Here is a 16,278-nt window from a genome sequence, read left to right as displayed (position 1 = left end):
TGCTTTCTTTAAATTAATACAATTTTTATGTAACCTGTTGTCTTGTGACATTTTTTTAAAGGTGGGAGGAGTAAAATCTAATTCCAGTTTTGTAAGGTTAGCTCTCATTTACACCTCGTAATGACATAGATGCAACGACATGGATAATGACATCTGATAACTGAGTTTTACATTTACACTTGGCATTAATAAGACTTCTTGTTATCTCGATTTTGCCCACAGATCTCATTATGAAAATTAAGTAGGTGGGGCTGGTGGACTAATTAACAATCATGGCACGTCCCAATGCTTCTGCAGCTTTACTTATTTTTCTTTAGCTTTTCTTACGTTTCAGAGCTCGCTTGAGATAGTAGGGAGAGGAGGAGTTAGATCCCAACTTGATGCTGGAAATGGAAGAAAATAGACTTGAAATAGCTTTGTTGTTTAAAATAGGATTGTAACTAAAATATGCGAGTGAAATGCTTTGTGTGTAAACACCGTATAAGTTGTCTGCTCTGTGTAGCCTCTCTGATTTCCATACCACCCTACAGTAAGAACGCATAAAAAGTAGCTAATTATAAGCCGCAAACTGAATTTATTTTGTTACTCATCTACAGTATGTTGTATCCTCAGGAGAGCCATTGTTCTCACCTACCAAAACACAAGCAAACTGAAGGAGTAAACGCTCCAGAGCTCCAATAAGCTGCTCCAAACATGTTTAATCATGCCGTGATATTGGACAGAGCACACAGCAGAGCAGCTATAGTGGGAGCAGAAGTAGTGTTAAGTACAGGCTTGAGAAACGGACCGAGACGCCTGATAAACATGCTTGCACCATAAATCTGTCATTCCCTTGTCACTGCAAAGGCAAACGGTGAAAAGAGTGAGCCTGTTCTTCCTCCGCTCTCTTTTTGCTGAATGACAAGTTGACAGTCTTCAACTGATTGGATAGCAGGGACGCGTCGCTTTCTCCTGACAGCGCTCAACATATACTCTTGATAAAGTCATCAAGACCTCTGCTGTTCATCAATACTGCTTCTTGTAGAAGAAGAAGAAGAAGTATATATTTATGGTGTATGTATATATGTATATGCGTGTCACTCAAAGCCTAGTTAGACACAAAGAAATGATCTGCAAAACACAATGTGTGAAAAATGTAGAAAATCAAAGTGTTTGTTTTATGTTACGACAGAGGATTATTTATTTGTACCTTTTATGTCTTTTGTAATTATAGAATTACATGTTGGTGTCACATCTATGGTTTTGGTTCAAGCACTGAAGCAAATTACAGTAAAGTGGTGTTAAAGGACAACCACGTAGTGCTCCACTTTCCTTGTAAAAAGTAGAGTGTTTCTTATGTTTTATAGTCACTATATCGCATACCTGAGAGAGCACATGCTTTTTGAGTTCGCACTGGCTTGACTTCTCAGCAATGAAGCCCTTCTAATTTTGATTCTGCGGAAATTGGCCTTGCAGGACGGATAATAGCGCTCAGGCACTTGACTGTGATTGAATAGAAAAAAAAGCACTTGAAAGAGAAAAAAAGTTTTTAAATTTTTTTTTTATTGATGGTATAGTTGAAAGACATTTTCTGTCTTGCCATTGTTTATATGGATTTAGCCAAGCATATCTGAATCAAACAATAGTATTATGGTTTCACAGCACTGTGTTGAGCTCCTTTGTGTTCCTACCAAAGCTGGGTCAAAATGTTACTTAAAATCCCTATGGGATTACCAACAGAAGTAACGTTTCCAGTGACTGCTTACAGGCCATTTATAAGGCCATTTGAATATGTTAGAACTCTGAATCTGGCTTTATAGGCGCTGCAATTTATTTGAGAATCAAGTCAGATTGAGGCTTTTAGTCTCAATTTAATCCATCAACTCCCAGCACTCTTTTCTGATCGTGTTATTCTCTCCGCTCTCATTGTGTCTTGCAGTCCCTCCGGTGCTGTCGGTGTCCCAGCAGTCCTTCAACGCCACAGCCGACTACCAGGAATCAGTCACCTTTACCTGCATCACCTCTGGATCTCCTGACCCTCTGGTCACATGGCACAGGTACCTTTAACTCATTCAGTACCTCGCAGTAGTGTCAGCCTTTGGAAACTGGTGGTATATATGCATGTAAACACCTGAACATTACACTTATTATATTATTGTTGAATATGTCATTTCAAACCATTAATATGCTGCCTAGCTGCAGGGATCGGCTCCTGTTCAGCCAGAAAAAGCGTTTGCTAAAAAATTAGAGGCGTGACAGGCTGCCATTCATTGTGAAAGGAACATCCAAATAACACCCTGGTGCTGCCCACCAGCATTTATGACTCAAAAGTTGCCGAGTGGCGCACCCCGGAGAAGTTGAAGCAGAGCCGACTTAATGCAAATGTACTCTGACATGTAGGAGTGACAACCTGGAAACGCCAATCGCACTTGTTTTGATTCCCTCGGGAAAAGGAAGCATTGCTGTTTTCTACTCTGAACTGTGTAAAAACAAATGTGAGAAAAGCTTCTCCATTCAATATAATATAGTTCAACAAGCTACTGGGGCTTAAAAAGAAAAATGATGCATAGAGACACTTTACTCTGGAAATGAACTTCTTTGTTGTGTGCCAGTACACTTTAAACGGCAGAAAATAACCAATCAGAGCTGAGTATGTAAATTAATCTCTTTACATGATGACTCAAACTCTTTATTTGGCTTACAGTACAAACCTACTGTATTTCCTTTGATCTGTGCTTGTGAAGATGTTGATATATTTATTCCTCTTGTAGATTTTTAGCTACAGAGCAAGTAGACGTGCTTTCACAGGTCTAACTGAGGAATTTATAGTCCACTCTCGCACATCGCCGCCAGCAACCCGCACAATAATATCACATGCCACATAGCAGCAGTGTGAAAATTTGCACCTGAAGAGCATTTGACACCCCACTATCCACTCTACACCTCAACATCAAGTAATTAGCTTGCACCCACTCAGCAGCCTATCGTGACAAGCTATTTTGCGCCTGAGCATCTATTGATAACAGTTTATTGGCATTCCAGTGAAGATGCTTTCTACTTCTAATGCACTTTTTGTTTTTTCTTCTCGCTAATTTATCTTAATGGACCATAGCAGTGTTTTTGTATGTTTTAGCCCATTTAGTACAAATCAATTATACTCTATATTGCTGCTGACTGTAGTGTTTTCGATTTTTTTTAAAAAGTGCACTTCCTACCTTCTAGGCAGCTATTAATTCCACTACAGTTCAACTTGCATGGACTTTATACTGTCTTGAAGTAATCCATCAAAGTAAACAACATACATGTCCGCCTCATTTTTTTTCAAACTTACATTATCACAAAGATCAGTTTGTACCTACAACTGTATTATCATACAACAATGATGCAACACTGAAAGGACACATGTTTGATAAGAAATATCTGACGTTATATTCATTGTGATGTATCACCTTCCTCGAGCAGGGTTCAGGTTTCTGTAAGTTGTTTTTCACGCTGCACTGAAATTAATGGAAATTAATGGCTGCCTGGAAGGAGAACACATTCAAAAAATTATAAGTACACTTTGAAAAATGGCTATACTGTAGATATACTGCATGTATTGTGAGTAAGCTATAACATACAGTGTCCTTAAAGTATCAATATTTTAAGGACAATATATAAATATAGCTCTGAACTGAACAGAATGACACATAATGTTTAAATGTGAAGTTTTAAACACGCACATTTATAGTAGCTTTCCATCTTTTCAATTTCAAATGATTATTTTCTTTAACTATCGTGTTTTGTAGTATTTATTGCAGAGTAGAGGAGTTTTATTGTGCTTTTGCTGATTTTTTTTTTTCTTTTAGTTTCTGCCAATATTCATTAAATATAATGTGTACCGTACAGTTAGTGTTGATCTACAAGAGGTTCAAGTGTAGGGCGTGTGACCAGCAGGTATAAACCAGAAGCACAGTCAGAACTGCCTGAGTAGGCGATTAGTTTAATGAATATGCAGGAAATTGTGACATACTGTAAACAGAAATTTGTAGTTAATTGACAATAAAAAATAGCAGGAGGCATCTTGGATACTTGCTTTGAATACAGTTAAACATATTCAGAAAACAATCTCAATTGTTGTGCAACTTCATTAATTTCTTTCAAGGTTTTGTTGCTCAGTAATTACCATTTTGTTGACATAGTATTAGTATACAGGTGTGTTTTTCCTTAGGAGTACTGTCAGTGCTACACAGAGGTTATTTTGGGGACAGAAGGAAAAGAGTGCACACATTGAGTGAGTCAGAATATGTATATCAAAGGGTAAACAAGAAGATATCTGCATTTACATATTTACTGTATCACCTTAACCGAAAGGTCACATATTACAGCATTTACAAGATGGCAAGAACATTGTACAGCTACAGTATACTATGAAATATGCATTTAGACTGAGGTGAATGCTTCAGCTCCATATTTTTATGTCACATTGTCTTCAAAACTGACACAAACATAATATGAACGGAAGTGTCTGTGTTCTAGTTTTGAAAGAGAAGTCGATCATGGCTGAAAAAAGCGAGGCAATGCAAACAAAGTTTGAAGACACTGCACAGCTGGAAACAACCTCAAATTTGTAAGCCTAATTCATCTTGTTCTCTAGTTTCCAACCCCAACAACAAATTATGTTTACTCCTGGGTGTGTTACCTCGTCTTTCAGCAACAGAGAAAAACAGAAAAATGTAATTTTAATGATTTAACAGCATGCATAATACAATGCAGTAACATTTCCCAGTTATGATGTGTGGTAAAATAAATATACAACTACTGTACTGATTCACTTTTGTTTCTAATTGAGACCATCCATGTGACAGCTTTGTTCCTACACAATTATTTTAATCGCTGTGTCTTTTTGTATCATCATAGGAAATTGAGTTGAGTTATATTAGGTGTGATAATTACAAAAGGCAAGTGAAATGAAATGAAACCTGCTCATCTGTAGAAAATTGCATCGTTATTCTGTTTGCTTCTTTTATCCGTGTAAACACACAATGATTCAAAGGTGTGTATTGACACTGTGATCATTGTCATGCTCTAAGATGGGTAAAAAACCACTTGCAGATGAAGCAATTGTGACCAAATAGAGATATTTTCACCGCAGTAATTGTCCCTGTTTGCATTGTCTACTGTCAAACTGCCATTCGCAATATAAATGAGAGTCGGTAAAGCCTGGTCACACTAAACACTGGCAGGTGAGATAGAACTGCGTGTCTTTGTGAAGCTTCACAGGGCTAGTTAGCGAACTAGCTGTTAACCTAGTAACCAAGCTAACGTACTAGCAAGCTGGTAACATGCTAGTACCAGGAAATTCTCTCCATTTTCTCTGTACAATACTGTTTATTCTGCTTGGTATTTTTTGTCAGAACTGTACATTCACTAGTACTAGTCATTTATGATGGTACTTGGTAGGCTGTTGTGTATAATATTCTGACTAAATTGGTGTAAAATATTATGTGTGACAACCTTATTAACCCTCCATTTCAATACTGTATCCAATTAAGCTCTGCTGACGTTGCAGATATTCATATGCTGCCGGCCAGCATACGAGTGTAATCGCGGTCAGCCATGTTAATTGTTTGCATTTGACGTTGTGAGATGAGGTCGTCATTTTTCAACTGGCAAATTTCCCACCTCTGACTTGTATTGAACGCAGCACAGGAGACATATTTGGACCATTGACTCCCATCTTGTGGCTTTATACTCCCACAGAACAGGGTTACATAAACTCAATGATGCTACACAACTTATAAATTTTGATAGCGTCCTCCTTCTGGACTCTTCAGCTCTCTGCTCCCTCGAAGTCCATCTTGCCCTTATTGGTGTGACCAGGCCTGAGAAAATTTCTTGTTAATGAATGTCTGGCATGATGTTTTGTTTCTGTACACCATTCCACAAAGCCTCTAGCTAAAAGGGAAATGTTTGTGTTTCCACTCCACTGTAATCCAGGCTTACATTTTTCAAGTGGCTTAATAAAATGTAAAGCATTTGTCAAGGGCAGATGACTCCCGCTCACTGTAGAAACATCACTTCAACTGTTGCTCAACACTGATCATAAACTCTGCTGACTGTCAAACCTTTCAATGTATTCACCTTTATTTCCCAAGTCAACGAGTCCATTGTGTCAATCAGAGACCACAGAATTAAAATGCATCACATCCCAACAAAGGAATCTGCTTCTGCGTGAACAACAATCACAACCCGGTGTAGTTTTTCTTTTGATGTCACCCCTCCCAGTGTCCTCCAGCCTCCCAGTTGCATTTCCTGTCGGTGCGAGATTTCGCCTCGTCCTCTGTGCATCTTGGGTAATGGACTACCTGTCAGCAGTCAGTCAGTATAATGACATTCAGTGCTGCAGCCCGTCCTGTACTGTCCGTTCCAAAGATGAGGCCTCTCTTCATTTCCTCTTTGGCTCGCCAGAGTTATTATTACTTGGCTTTGGTGTTTCCTCCGTCGATTTTCAATTATCCTCCCTCTCGCTTTTCCTACAGTATGTGAGGCTGGAGCATAGGCCTCGCTACACAGTATTATTGTGTTTGTGTGTGCATGTGTCTTGAGTCTAGAAACCCCCACATTTGAAATTCCAAAAAAAATAATAAGATTTTTTTTTTTTTTTCATTCACATAGACTATACAGTATGAGACCGTAGAGAGAAGCCACTAAACATATTTAGAGGTCTGCATTATTAAGCTCTGTGTTCTCATCACTTTGGAATTCAATTTACTCAATACCTTATGAGGTTAAAATGCAGTGTGCCACTTTCAGATTGAGGGCATTATCGTCCGAAGCGAATGAACAGGTAAAAAATAAAAATGTGTTTTCATAGCCATTCTTTGTTTTTCGGGGTTACAATAGCATTTGGGCAGATTAATATTAAATTGAGACTATCAAAGCCGCAACCGGTAAACATCAGATCAGTTTTGTTTTGTTTTTTCATGGTATTCTTTTACCCAAAGCTGTATTTATTTAAAGGTTTTATTCACCCAGCTGTGCACTACTTCACATTCACACTCACTCAGGACTCACTTGCCCAGTAACAACCGCTGCTGGTTACCGAAGCAGCCGGAGGTTAAGTGCCTTGCTCAAGGACACTTAGATTTTGGTTGCCGAGGGAGAGGAAAGCATTACTTATTCACTTCGCCCATCTGCATTTTCTCATCTGCTCCTAGGATGCAAACCACTTCCCTCCCAGCCACAACACCAGCCTGCATCTCTGACCTCTAGACTCAGTGTGAGAATGCATCTCCAACCTGCCTGTTTGTGTCTTAAAGCGATAGTTCACTTTTTGAATAATTCAACCTTTTTTTTTTCTACTTTTCCTACCTCTACAAATGAGGTTTTTGTCTATATTTGTGTTTAATGTTAGACTGAACAATTATTTTTGGCTTAGGTGAATACTTGAATGCTTATGGGAGACTGTCCTCTTGAGAAAAACGACAGTCGTCTACGCAGGTGCTCCAAAATGACGTTCAAGCCATAGCGATTATGATAGGAGGAAAGAAATCATTGGACTTAAACACTGGGGATTGCTGTTGGAGTTTCACATTTCCAACAGTTTTTTATAAACCAGAACCATTTTAACCCAAATAACGTTGTTTCCCCAAAGTTAATGAAGTAGTTATTTTATCCCTAACCAGATCTTAACCATACTTTCTTGTAACCATTTTTGAAAGCACTGCCAAATAATGTCATCCTGCCCTTTACTGCATGGCTGTCAGATTAGAAAAGGCTTGTATGTGTCGTTCTGGATACACGGACCAGCAGCGTCTGTTGTCGTTCAATTTGCAGGACTTGTGGAGTAAGTAGCAGCTGAAGTTTTCAATGCTTGCATTAGCCTACATGTAAAAGGGTTTCTTTACAGCATCATGACATCATCATTTGTTCTCTCTGTTAATTACATGATTGTTTAGTGTATAAAAGGTCAGAGAACAGTGAAAAAAGCCCAGTTAACATCTTTTTTTGCTCGTGTCCCACACCCAAGATAATTGAATTTACAATGACAGAAAACTAGTATATATTAATAATACTTGACAAGCCAGTAGCAGTGAATTTTGGGGGATTTTTGCTTTAAAAATGACAAACAGTTAAATTGCATTCAAAAGAACATTTCTTTCCTCAGGCGGCCACTAGCAGGTTAATCCAGCCAAGATGCAGGTTAACATGAAAGACTATCTGTTCTATCTTTGAGAGCTTTTAAGGTGTATTTTAATAGTTTTGATTGCTGTTTCTACTTGATCACATGCTGTCATCATCCACTAATTGAGCTGCGTGCAAATGACATAAAAAGGCACCCATGCCTGCACCATTATGCATCTGCTATGAAGCTTAAATACAGACAGGGATCAATTTAGCAGTTGCTTTTTTTTTTCCCTGAGTAATTTCCCAACAGAGTACTATAAGAAAAGACATTAAGTCAGTACTGTATTCTGCACCACAGTGGAGTCATTTAGCAAGTGCTGCAGTCCATAACAGAATGTACACAACAACACAAGTGAGCTCAGACAAGACTGAAACACTGACTGAGCATAAGAAGAGGATATTTTTCTGGATGGCAGAGTTTGAGAATTGGTAGCGTGTGAAGAATTCTGATGACATACTACAGATGATTCATTGAACTATAGTTACGGTAGTTCAATTCTAGTGTGATATGTCTACCCAAAACAATACTTTTATCATGCTTGAAAGGGTTTCTATAAAAAGTGCTGTCTCTTTTTCACCCGCATATGTGCTATAGATAGAAACAGCTTTCAAGGTTAACCTGTCTGCACTTAGCCTCTCTTTTTATGGAATCCAAAGTGTTAAGGTTATACATCTGTAACATCAAACATGTGCTGAAGTGCGAATTCTACGGAGGTCAATGTCAAGTCTCACTCGAGTGTGGTGTTGTGCTTGTGTTTTTTTTGTCTTTCTTTTTTTTTTGTGCAGGAAAGGGCAGCAGCTGGAGCCATCGGAGCAGTACGTTTTCAACAGGCTGGAGGGAGGGCGGAGCATGTTAACCATCCGCAACATCCGTCAGGGCGACGGAGGAACCTACACCTGCAAGGCCACGAACAAGGCAGGGTCTCAGGAAAGAGAGCTCTTCCTCAAAGTGTTTGGTAAGGACGCAGACAGTCGTTGAAACAGAGAATTACTGTTATTAAGAACTATTTGAGAAACGTAACGTACAGATAACATTCACTTTAATATAACAGCGCAAACAAATCGGTTTAATAAAGTGTTTAAATTAAATTAAAGATTCACACTTGACCCCAGGGGTTTTGGTGGTGGTTATGCCAGTTCAGTATCCGATTTCACCCATTTGTTACACCACTAGACAGAAGTACGGAGCATTAATCCTGCTTAAATTATCTCCCGCAAAGCAATCGTGTTTACATTCTTTCATTCATTTCTTTTTTTATATGAAGCTCGACAAGTTTGCCTTGTCTTACTACTGAATGAAAGACTATTTCAGGGTGAGAAATAGCCAAAGAAATCATGTTAACGTTCTTTCATTCGCTGTAGTAGAAAGCTGCAATTATATGAACAGTGTTAAGTGAAAAGAAGCAGATTACTGACCCTTTCTTTTAGTTGCTTAGTGTTGAATGGAATCAGAAACTTGTAGGATTGAACACAAACTGACCAATCACAGTTTGTGTGTCTTGTCTCCATCAGGTATGTTCATACATGTAGCTGCTATAGTCCCAATATATGCATAGGCTCTGTTGCGATGCAGTAACCCCTTAATGGAAAAGAGGGTTGACTTAAAGGGTTGGTCCACACAAATAACAATAATGAAGAAATACATTGGTAACCAAGTTTTCAGCATCCATCCCTGAGATTTCTTTTTACACCCCTATACAATGGGTATGACTTTCATTCTTTCACCCTCCATTGTACTAGGGATGTAAATGTTATAAATCCCAGAGACAGATATCTCAAAAACTGGACAAATATACTAGATACAACTGCCTCCTATCATTTAAAAAGTTTGTTTTCCTTTTACATTATCTATCATATCATGATCCACCAAAGCTTTTAAGTATAATAGCTTTGCACAATGTTTTATGTTGATCCATAAAACTTTATTGTTAAGGACTTTCAAAAATTTCATGAAAAACTATTTTTCATGAGTACAAATGTCCAAATATCCTCCTCAACCTTCCACAGTAACAACTGCATCAATGTGATATATTTCTCCTGCAAGGAAATATTTCATTTATTGCTTCATATTTAAATGACTGCACTCCTCATAAAAAAAAAATCAATTTATATTTTCATAAACCTGCTGGCTATTTCCTCACAGATCACTCTGATAGTGCGTATTCTGCTCATGAAAATGTATGGAGATTTGTGTTCTAGTCATCAACATCCTTTCAAGATGTGAGAAGCGCTTGTTCTTCAAAATGCACATTTAAATGAAGACGTTAAAGGAGAGGGAGGAGTTCAGCTTTTCACTGTGCAGTGGGGAAACGCAGTTGTAAGTTAGTTTTATTACCCTTGACAGCACAGGCGGGAGGAGAACAGGGCATTTAAGTCAGACGAGGTGTTTGCACACATGTGTATGTGTTCTTCATTCATGTTTAAGACACTAGATCTGACAAATGTGTCCTTTTATGATTCCATGATTATAGGTAATCGACTTTTCTAAGGTAATAAGATTTTCAGCATAAAATGAGATGAAAGACGTGAAAAAAAGGAGATGCGATTCAAAAAACAGAGAATTTATTTCTTGAAGAGATGAGTTTTCATTTCACATCAGAGGATGGGGAATGATTTATTAAAAGCTGCAGTGGCTGCTGGATATTCACTTTCACAGATGGGTTTCTAGACCCATGACCATGTGTTGCCACAAACAGGTTATTGTGGCCATTAATAGCTTGAAGCCTTTTCATTCCTTCTTCACATTCATACACTTCAGAACGTTCACATCTAGTGCCCCCATATCACGGCAGTGTGTTGTCTGTCTGCTATGGAGCGTCGCCATAGCAGCCCCCGAGATGTAAATGCCAAAGGTGCTTCCAGCTACTATCAATCCGTCAGGGATTATGTCAAGTTGTCTTGCTTTTTTAGGCTCCAGGTCATTCAATACCTTAAAGCAAAAATTCACCATTTACACTGCTATGGAATAGCAACACTGCATTTTTTGGTTAAGTATTTAGCCATGCTAGGGGTCAGCACTGACATATCTCAACAACTATTGGATGGATTGCTGTGAAATTTTGTACAGATGTTCATGATCCCAACGAGAATGACCTTGCTGACTTTGATGATCTCCTGACTTTTCTTCTAGCACCAACCAGATTGGTTTTTAGTGAAATATCTCAGCAATCATGGGATGCATTGTCATGAAAACTTCTACACTCATTCCTTAGGATAAGTTGTAATAACTTTGATGATCACAGTTTGTTACTTTGGAGTAGAAAATGTTAACATGGTAAACATTATATCTGCTAAACATCAGCATGTTACTATAGTATTCTTATTGTGAGCATGTTTGCATTTAGCTCAAGTCACCACTGTGCCTTTGAGTGCAATTTATAGTTTCTGTATCTACATGAGTGCAAAGTTCCACAAGACTCTGCATGACACAAATTTCTTCCCATGTCCAGAAAGGTCCACGCACAGCCCAAAAATTACGACCGTGCAGGATGTATGAGCGGATTGTACACACCAACAAATGTCTGAACACATATGTAAATGCAGACAGCCAATATAAACAGTCTCAGAGGCACATCCGCTGTTCGTGTCACTGTTTTTGGACTACATTCGCCTCATTATTTTGACAGATAGCTACCTAAATGTAGACAAGAGTCGACAGTTTGATAGGAGGAACTTTTTCTCCTATGTGAAGCATCAGCTGTTCAGTATAAATGTCAGGTTTTGGTGAAAGGGAAAGGTGCTTCTTTCTAAACTTGCAGAAGGTAGAGATACCAGAGTCCTCTGCAGCCGTAGTTCACATCTTTTAGATGTGTTGTCAGTACTCTGCAAAATACAACATCTCTTTTTAATGGGTTTTTCATAATTTGAAAAACTTGGCGGAACACATCATGGCATTGTTCTCTGTGCACTCTTAATTTTTGTTGACAAGAAACAACTAATGTATTTTGTCTCCACATTCACTATTCAGGATGTAAAATATAAACAGAGCAAGACAAGACAGAGAAAAAAAAAGTAAATTACTGAACTGGAAATCACAGGCTGATAATATATAATAGAACAGTGTCTGTTAGTGTTTTTTTTTTTTTTTTGCTAAACCCAATAAGTTTGTATGTTATAAGAGGCATCAGGGTTGACAGCAGTGAATCTTTGCTTTGTGGATCCGTACAGCTAAAACAACAAATACACACATTTTGTTTTCTGATACCTGTCAGTGGGAGGGATAAGAGCTTTATGAAATGTCAAATATTGCTATCGAGGGGGATGAAAATACTGTTCAGCTGCATAAGAAAGCAGCATTTGGGGGGGGAATTGTAAGCCTTTTCCTGCATGAACTGTCAATGAGCAGCTGAGAAATGCTAACACAGAAACCCTTCTTCAGTGCTTCATAAGCCAACAATAAGTCAAAATGTACCTAAACTGTATTTCCAATGTTAAAAGAACAATCAGTTATGTCATTGTGTCACTTTCTGTTCTAACACTGACATTAATGGGTTTTCCACAGGGTTGTTTTTTAATATGAAAGTCAGGATTGACACTATGAAGTAGCTAAATACAGCATTTACAATTCTAATCATTATAATACCTGTAATTAATATAATAATTGTAATTATAGTTATTAACAAATGCAATAAAAAATACCCTTTATTTTTTATTATACTGAGTTACAAGGAAATTTACAGAAGCTCATTTAAATTTACAAATCAAACTGAAAAGAATACACTCCAAACCTGGAAGGTCAAATTAATTCTGGATTTTTATCTTTCTGAGACACAAATGCTTCTCAGTTCATTCTCATTTGGAGTTGAAATGTTTTAGATAATGTGTTATTAATAATGTTCCCTGCAGAGTGGTTTTTTTGCACCGCGCTTGATAAAGAGACGTTTTCCATTTAATATTTGCATGATGAAGGGCATCTGGGGCAAAACGTCTGCAGATAAGACGGTGATGAAGAACTGGTTCACGCCGGTCTTAGTACTATTAACAGTTCGATCTGTATGTGTGTGTGTGTGTGTGTGTGTGGGTGCGGGGAATGTGAGTTGTGTGTTATCTATGTTTATGACTGACTGTATACTTGTGTACTTCTGATGCAAAAAGCCATCAAAAGGTTTAATAGATGTGAATAATCATCTATAGTGCTCCTCACATCTTCATCTCTGCACAAATCGTCTCAACAAGTCATTAAGTCTCATTTTGGTGCTTTTAAAGCTTCTTTTTCTTAGAATGAGAAAAACCTTCTATGCTAATGGGTTGAGATAATTTTCCTTGTTCCCACTGGAGCTTCCTTCTTTCTTGACACAAAACAAAATCAAGCAGATTGTTGCACTCTTATCAAGACAAGCACAATTGATTGTAGATTTTTTAAGTGAGCTTATTTGTTTTAGAAATTAGTGACATTATCTTTTCCTTACTGGCAAATCTGTTTGACTTGTTTTAGGAAAACAAGGTTTTAGAACTCAATCGTAGACCAAATAACTCATTAGTATGTTAATTTTTTCCCCTGGTGTTGGTACTGAAAAGGTCTTTGGTTTTATGTTCAAGAATAAATCAGTTTTATCATGTTTTGACCATCATTTCTATCTGTTTATCTATCTGTTGTGACACTTTTCTTGCGAAATGAATTGCAGGAACATCACTAACAACAAATTTGACAGGAGAAGAAAAAAGAAGCAGTCTGATGTTTAGGCTGTTTTTTAACAAACCACCAGGTTAGCCACTTATTTACCTGGAAAAGAAGATGAATGCAGTTGTTGCCCAAAATGTCCCTTGTAAACATTCATCACAGTTTTACAGACCGACTTCCTGGTTAAACTTCCACCTAACGTGCTTACAGTTGTTGTGCACAAATGTTTTCTGTACAGTGAGGGATTAATGGAGTGTTGCTTATAGGCAGAGCAACATAAGTTACATTCTTTACCATCAGCGGCTCGATTACAACCGATCACATTCATACAGTGGCTTTATAACCAGACACTTTCCACTGTCTACTCTGCTAATTCCCTCAAACGGCTTGTTCACCTCCCCTTTTGTACTAAGCTTTATTGTTGACTTTACAATGATCTAGTGTTCATATATGGGTTAAGGAGGGATTAGTTCTCCCTTCAAAGTCCTGATTGCTGCTCAGATTCTTTGACAGTCCTTCAAAGAGCAGAGCAAACTCTAAGTGTTACAGTTTGCTGTAAAAGGTAAATTCCCTGTTTTGTTTATTGATTATGTGACTGCTCATGTTTCTTGCTCCGTTGGAGGGATGTTGCAGTGTCCGTAGATCTCAGCAACTGAGTGTTTGCTATCTCGAGCAACGGAGTGTTAACCAACAAGAATCCCATAAAGAGAGTTCAGTGTCATCATAACTGATAGAAATGATTGATGAAATGACCAAAATAAATCCAATGTTGCAGTAAACTAGATTGAGTTGGGATGAGGGTTAATTTTAACTTGGTATATTGTCATTCAGTGAGGTTCTTTCTATTCTCAGAGCGTTGATCTATTCACTGAAGGTCCTTGTGGGGATACAAATGTGTGTGTGTGTGTGTGTATAGTTGTGTGACCCCATGTTTTGACAAGCTCCCAAAATCCCTTGAGATGGCTTCTCCGCCCCGGGGTTCACGCCAAGTGAAATTGCAAAACACTTCCCAGACACCCCCCTCCCCCCACCCCCCCACCCCTTGACGGTTTTAAAAGCCTTCAGCGCAGTAGTCACTATTTTCCATTCACTTCCCCTCTTTGTTTGGATTTTATGCAGTGCTACTTTGCAAGCACCCTGTTAAGGACTTAAGTGTGGTGTACAAGGAGGGTGGGGGGGTGGGGGGGAGCAATCCATGATTCATGTGACATGCTCTGCGCCCCTGACATGCATGGTGTTCCAGAGCTTGCTTAGAGCGCCTTATCAGGAGGAGGCGAGCGGGCATCAGCCCCAAACGGCATGCTTTTCAGCACTTATCCTGGTGCTCGCTAAGCGTCAAAAGCAAATCACACGGTGCTGGAGAGGCATCCTTCCAAACAAAAATCTATATTTATTTAAAACAAGAATGGTGGAACACACACAGAAGGAGAGGCGCTTTTGATATCTTGTTGGCTTTAAAACTTTAGCAAAGTCAGTTTTTGTTTTGTCATCTAGGCCAAGGGATCTACACAAAATAGGCCAGAGGGCACGCGTTCCCCTGATGCGAAAACTGGAGAGTACGACAGCAGTATATAAATGATCTTGGCCCAGACTGTCAGTACCAAAGTCATGCATCAGCTGTGTTTAAACCCCGTGGTATAGCCTTCATCTTCCCTCCCTTATGAGTTAGATCTTTGACAGTTTCTCTCCTGTGCACCCTTTTACTTACTCAACCCCCCTTCCTCTATCACACCTATTCCCCCCTGCCTTTCAATCTATTCTTTTTCACTCATCTAATTTTTCTCTCTTGTTCATTTCCTTTTCCCTCGCCGTCCTCTGTGGCCTCCAGTCCAGCCCCATATCACCCAGCTGAAAAACGTGACAGCCGTGGAGGGCAGCGCCGCCATGATCTCCTGTGTGGCTGAGGGCGAGCCTCTGCCTGATATTTCCTGGAGAAGAGCCAGCGACGGCCAGACCTTCGTGGACGGAGACAAGGTAGAAACTGCCAGAAAGTCCATCTGGCTCTGTTTGTGTGTGTGTGTATGGGCTAGAACTATATGACACACAGGACGAGTAACTTAGAAAGTATAGAGCATATAAACGGAAGAAATTCACCAGTACTGCACATTTCCAGGTCTATATTTTATTCTGGGGCTCTCTACTGGAATATCTTTGCATGATTTACAGTTCAAAAAAACTCTATCTTACACTGGATCTTTATGCAGCCTCTTGGTTCAGCCTCTGTCTGAAACAGGCCGTTTTAGCTCCTGTCTCTTTCCCAATTAGCCCACTCTGATCTGATTGGTTAGCTGCCAGAAACTGACCCTTGGCAGACTTCCACCAGCTTCGGAGGCTACGTCAACAAACAGTAGTAGTCAGATTTTACTCCTTTTTGTCCCTTTAAAGTGTGTACATTTCCTTTGATGGCATTTCCTTTGAATTTGAATTTGAATTTGAATCAAAACACCTACTATAACACAATGAAATATAACCACAACACAATCTACACCTTCCTAACAGTCATACCACAA

General features: G+C 38.8%; 1 protein-coding gene across 7 annotated transcripts in view; it reads left to right on the top strand.

Moving 5' to 3' along the window:
* The window catches only part of LOC137177060 (neural cell adhesion molecule 2-like), a 432,349-nt gene that overhangs the window by 367,532 nt on the left and 48,539 nt on the right, over window positions 1-16,278 (top strand). For all 7 annotated transcript variants that reach the window (XM_067583157.1, XM_067583154.1, XM_067583159.1 and 4 more), the window contains 3 exons: window positions 1,919-2,036; window positions 8,935-9,104; window positions 15,597-15,742. In XM_067583157.1, coding sequence (XP_067439258.1) covers window positions 1,919-2,036; window positions 8,935-9,104; window positions 15,597-15,742 — 434 coding nt within the window. The remainder of the gene's footprint in view (window positions 1-1,918; window positions 2,037-8,934; window positions 9,105-15,596; window positions 15,743-16,278) is intronic.

This window comes from Thunnus thynnus, chromosome 24, assembly GCF_963924715.1.
Source record: "Thunnus thynnus chromosome 24, fThuThy2.1, whole genome shotgun sequence".
Taxonomy (NCBI): Eukaryota; Metazoa; Chordata; class Actinopteri; order Scombriformes; family Scombridae; genus Thunnus; species Thunnus thynnus.
This window is presented reverse-complemented; position numbering and strand designations above follow the sequence as displayed.